General features: G+C 42.1%; 1 protein-coding gene across 2 annotated transcripts in view; it reads left to right on the top strand.

Annotated features, from left to right (window-relative positions):
• Nucleotides 1-4,126, top strand: part of LOC106808471 (peroxiredoxin-2-like) — an 8,829-nt gene extending 4,703 nt beyond the window's left edge. For both annotated transcript variants that reach the window (XM_014811207.1, XM_014811206.1), the window contains exons 3-7: nucleotides 1,536-1,677; nucleotides 1,932-2,067; nucleotides 2,616-2,719; nucleotides 3,061-3,191; nucleotides 3,559-4,126. In XM_014811207.1, the coding sequence (XP_014666693.1) occupies nucleotides 1,536-1,677; nucleotides 1,932-2,067; nucleotides 2,616-2,719; nucleotides 3,061-3,191; nucleotides 3,559-3,644 (599 nt within the window). In that variant the 3' untranslated portion in view covers nucleotides 3,645-4,126. The remainder of the gene's footprint in view (nucleotides 1-1,535; nucleotides 1,678-1,931; nucleotides 2,068-2,615; nucleotides 2,720-3,060; nucleotides 3,192-3,558) is intronic.
• Nucleotides 4,127-5,301: the final 1,175 nt, after the last annotated feature.

Genomic DNA, 5,301 nt, shown 5'->3' with positions numbered 1-5,301 from the left:
GATTGCATCACGCGAAGGGGGGGGTCTGGGGCCCTCCCCCCAATTTTTTTTTTTAATTAGATCCCTGCAGATTCCGTTTTCTGCGCGAGCAGGGGGGGGGGGGTCCGGAGCCCGGCTGGACGATCCCTCCCCCCTTTACACGCCGCCTGCAGTAATTGAAGATGAATTTTAGGTCGGCCATCGCTCCAAATTTATCAAATGTAGCTGAACTTTGCAAGTGCGGGCACGGAGGACAGGAGTTTTTTTTGAATTCGGGGGGATTACTTTCGTACAGGTCTCTCCATCCTTTCATTAGAGGCAGGGGGATGCATCCGCCCCATCCCCTCCGGGATTTACGCCCATTTGCCTAATACTCATCTGCAAACAAAAGCTGGCTTGCCGCGGTCACACTGACACACTACACTATCCATAAATATATATGCAGGTGTTAGGAAAGGTCGCTGCAAAAATTAGGCTCGCGCTCGCTTGATTTCACAGCGAAATACAACACATAATATTCAACCATTCTACGTCATCTTAATTGTTTTCTATTTGAAGAACAGTGTTTCACTGTGTTATAAAACATACTCTCTGGTTTGGTAACTTGAAAACTGTGTCCAGGCCGAAATCACACAAAAGCCTGAACGAAAATTCGTCGCAATCGGCTCCCGTTGCGCAGTTTATGTAAATGGCTGCGAAGTACATTGCTCTTAGCGGCGCACTGCCATTTTGGGAAACTACCACGGCTGCTTATCCACTCCCGTCGGAGCCTCGTCAAAGCTGCCAGTGGAGTGTTGCCAAAAAGCGTTGACAGAGTTGCGGCGGCAAAAATGAGGTCCGAAGAGCAGTCGGTTGGTGTTTCCTCATTCTGACAGCCATTTACATAAACTGGCACAACGCAGGCGAACGCGAGAATTTCGTCAGGCTTTTGCGTGGATGTTCGCGTGACACACGCTCCGGTCACGAACATAGACAGCTATGTTTTGATAACAAGTGAACCACTGTCTTTCAAAGTAAAACAAAAGATGGAGTAGAATGATAGAATATTTTGTGTTGTATTCGTCTATGCTGAAATCAACGCGAGCTGTCCGAAGCGAATTTTGGCAGCATTGCTTTCCTACCTGCTATATATTTATTGTGTCAAGTGTGCAGCGGGCAACCAGCGGTTTGTTGCAGCTATGAGCATATTGACGGTTATTTACAGAATTGTCGGCTAATAATAGGTGAAAAGAGAGAGAGAAACATGAAGACTTTGGTAGTAAACTAGATTTTGTATTTATTTAGTATTATATTTTATTGAAACGCCTTCAAGTGCCTGGTGGAGTACATAGCCGGTGTAGCGCGAAATTCTGACTTGCGAAATTCGATGATATAGTATGTGTATATGCCAGGAGTTGTTGTGTAAATTCGCATTGTTCGTTGATCTTCGCGTGCGACGCATTGTATTTCAAGCTAAAAATTTCTTTCAATAATTTCTTTCATTGTTTTTCTTGGTTTTTGTACAAATAGCAGTTTGGAAATGATAATAAAGTACAGGTTTGGTACTTTCATTCTAGCTACAAAGCTATGTGCTGTTAAAGTCCAGAAACCAGCTCCAGATTTCAAGGGAAAGGCTGTTGTAAATGGTCAGTTTCAAGAAATCCAGCTCAGTGACTACAAGGGAAAATACCTTGTGCTATTCTTCTACCCGCTTGATTTGTAAGTATGTTGCATATGTATGGTATACTTCTTGCTATTAGTCAATTGAATTAAAAGCTATTATGCAAATATATGCCTCTTGCAGAATGCCCAGAATTAAACGTGGCAGTGGCATTTCACACAAAGCAATAAAGTACACATGTAAATTTTCGATTTCTTGCTGTTATCATTTCTTGATGTAATGTAACACAGTTGAATGTGCCGTAGCACAATTTATACCACATTCAGCAATATTGAAAGCATTGTGGTTTCAGTACATTTGTCTGCCCAACGGAGATCGTAGCCTTCAGTGACCATGCTGACGAATTCAGGAAGATGAACTGTGAAGTAGTGGCCGTGTCAACCGACTCTCACTTCAGCCACTTGGCGTGGATCAACACTCCACGAAAGGTATTGACGTCACATCAGAATTAACTTGTGTAGTTAAAAGCTGATTCCTGTGTGAGTGGACGCTCGCTATAGCACATGCTTAGATAATTGGTTATATACTGTATAAGCTGTATATTTTGCGGTGGTTTAATTTTTGCGAATTTCGCGAACGTGTCCCCGACCGCGAAAATAACAACACGCGAATAGTGCATACTGAATAATACCGAATAATTCATAATTCACCCACCGCGAAATGAACCACTCGCAAAATTGTCTGTCAAGTCTGAAGTCGCGAAAATATCTGTACGCAAAAAATACGGCTTATACAGTTGTTACTTTCTTTGCTACAGAATCTGAATAAGTAGAAGGTATAATTGCGTAACTAATGACATGTAGTCTATATCACGAAGCAGAAATGTTAGTAGGGAAGAAGTGCCATACGGGGTATTTGGGCAGTCTGCCTACTGTGGTACTCCAGCGAATCCAATTAATAGTTACCCAACAGTCTTCTTGAGGAAAGACCAATATTACAACGAACAATCTTTTGATCTTGTCACATTGGTTTCAAGGCTGGTGGCCTAGGAGAAATGAAGATACCCTTGCTGGCTGATTTCACGAAGAAAATTGCTAGTGACTACGATGTGCTGATCGAGGAGGCAGGCATTGCCCTTAGGTAACGTTTCATGCCAGATGTTACTATCAGAATTAGCTGTGACACTGTTCTGTGTTCTGCATATAGCATGTATTACTGCATTCCAAATTTTAGAGCTTGCAAAGGCTATAGCATGGTGCTATGCTAAACCAGAATGAAGTTGTTCTGAAACTCGATCCATCAAGAATTGGTGAACTTGTTATCGCGTGCGTAAGTCGGAGCGAACGACCGTTGTCTTCAAATCCCAAAATGCAAACTAGAACTCCGCTTTCGTCCTCTGCTAAATTCATTTGAATCTCCATCGCCTAAGTAATCTCGGTTGAAGTAAAGGTTTAGAGTTTCATCGCAGCGTTCTTCCATAGGGGCCTGTTCATCATCGATCCCACCGGAGTCGTGAAGCAGATGACCGTGAACGACCTTCCAGTTGGCAGGTCTGTTGAGGAGACGATGCGACTTGTGCAGGCTTTCCAGTTTGTCGAGAAGCACGGAGAAGGTAGGTTACTCTGTCGGCATCGCCAGTTCATAGCAGGTTGTTTGTTGCAGTCTACAGCTGAGCGAGTTACTGTGGGTTTTACTTTACTGTCATGTGTGTATGCATATGTGACAGCCACAGTTCACCATTTTGTTTAGGTTTGCATTTAACTTTGGTCGTTTGTAGCAACAATGAATGCATACATGTTTTTACATTTTAAAGTGAGCACCTTGGAGTAAGAAAAATCATGACTGATGTTAATAAACATTGACTAATTGCAAGTAGTTGTGCTGCAACCGTAGGCATTATTGTGTGGCGATATTTTCAATGTTCTTAGTTTACATATCCTGTGGTTTTAGTATAGGTTCTTTGTTTTTGTATTCCATAGTATGCCCAGCCAATTGGAAGCCAGATTCACCAACAATCAAGCCTAACCCCAAGGATTCTATGGAGTATTTCGAGAAGGTCAACTAAAAGGCAAAAACAAGTAACTGTATACACATATATAGTTTGCAATACGTTGGTCACTAAATTCGTCAGCAGATGGCGCTGTATAGCAATTAGAAATCGGTTGTTTCATCAGCGCAATGGGCTTTGCAAACGTTAGTGTGTAAATACTACCTTGGCAACACAATCAGGAGAAGGTTAGCAACACGACTGCGTTCATTTATCACAACATTGGTTCATTTCCTCGGTGATTTCCTGATTATGTGATCGCTTTTAGTCAGTTTAGTGCAAGCTCAAATTGAGAGGCAAACTATCGTGTGAAATGACATAGGGCTAATTTATTAGTAGTATAAAAGCATTACAGTAGGCTTATACGGGCTGAAGATGGTTACACTGTTTATATACTCTAATAAATTAGATTGCCCTTAAAAATTTACATTAAAAGTCATGATGAATGTTGTGTAGCACGAGTATACATTATGAATAAATCTGGTTGTTTAGATTTAAAAGATTGGTGTTTTTTTGCACATTCCTATAGCTTACATATCCTATATTTCAGTTGATCCTTCTTGAACTTTTATGTTGCATTACTACACCATTATCATTCATGTTAAAGTTTTTAAAGTAAAAAACTATTTACAACACTGCAACGTGTTATCTAAAAATAACTATGAAAACATCAGAAAAGGATATCTATTCTGTACGTAAAAATACGAAAGTTCCATATAAACATTTTTGTGTTAGCATAATCAGCAATGTGGTAAACAAACTGAAGCATCTGTGTAACTTTAATGATACATAGTTTTTGAATTAACCTACGTAATACACATTAATATTTACTGTAGTAAAACTAAATTAAAATCGTCAGGACACCTGTTATGGCTAAAAAAATTGCAAGATTTATATGTTCAATGTGAGCTTCGAATGTTTAAGTATGTTTAACTTGGAAGTCTATTCGAGAATCTTGTACGAATTTAGCCAAAGAGTATGGCATGTATTTTGTTTCATAAATAGATTTTTTGTTTTATGATTGATTTTATCACATATAACATTCACGGATCGAATGCTTCGATTCACGGATCGAATGATTCGATTCACGGATTCGGGGTCGAGGTGGTAAGTGAGTGAGAGAGGGAGGGAGGGAGGGGGGAGGGAGCGATCGAGGCATCTTGTGCTCACCGGCCGGCCCGCAGAATGCACATTATATTGTAAGCGGGCAAATCCCACACGCCAGGGAAGTGATGGTGATGCGGGAACGCAACCGGTGTCAGGGGGAATGTACAAAACAGAGACGGGATGGTCAGCGGTCGGGCCCGAGATCAAAGTGAGCCGTGGCTCGGGACAGAGCTGGCCGGCCAGAAAGCACGTAATTCCGTGAATCGAAGTATTCGATCCGTGAATCGAATCATTCGATCCGTGAATCGAAGCATTTGATCTGTGGATCGAAATAGAGGAAGAGGGACGAGGTATATGAGCAGGGGAGAAGGGGTGGAGGTAGAAGAGGTAGAGGACGAGGGAAAAGGTAGTGGAGGAGGAGGAGGGGGAGAAGGGGAGGAGGTCGAAAAGGGGGACAGGAAGGAGGTACAAAAGGGGTACAGGAATGAGATCGAGGAGGAGGGTAGAAGGTGGTGGGGGAGGAGGTAGCGGGGGAGAATGTGGTGGAGGGGAGGTGGAGTTGGGAGAT

The sequence above is a fragment of the Priapulus caudatus genome, unplaced genomic scaffold (assembly GCF_000485595.1).
Source record: "Priapulus caudatus unplaced genomic scaffold, Priapulus_caudatus-5.0.1 Scaffold279, whole genome shotgun sequence".
Classification (NCBI taxonomy): domain Eukaryota; kingdom Metazoa; phylum Priapulida; class Priapulimorpha; order Priapulimorphida; family Priapulidae; genus Priapulus; species Priapulus caudatus.
Note: the sequence above shows the minus strand (reverse complement) of the source record. Positions and strands in the feature narration are given on the sequence as shown.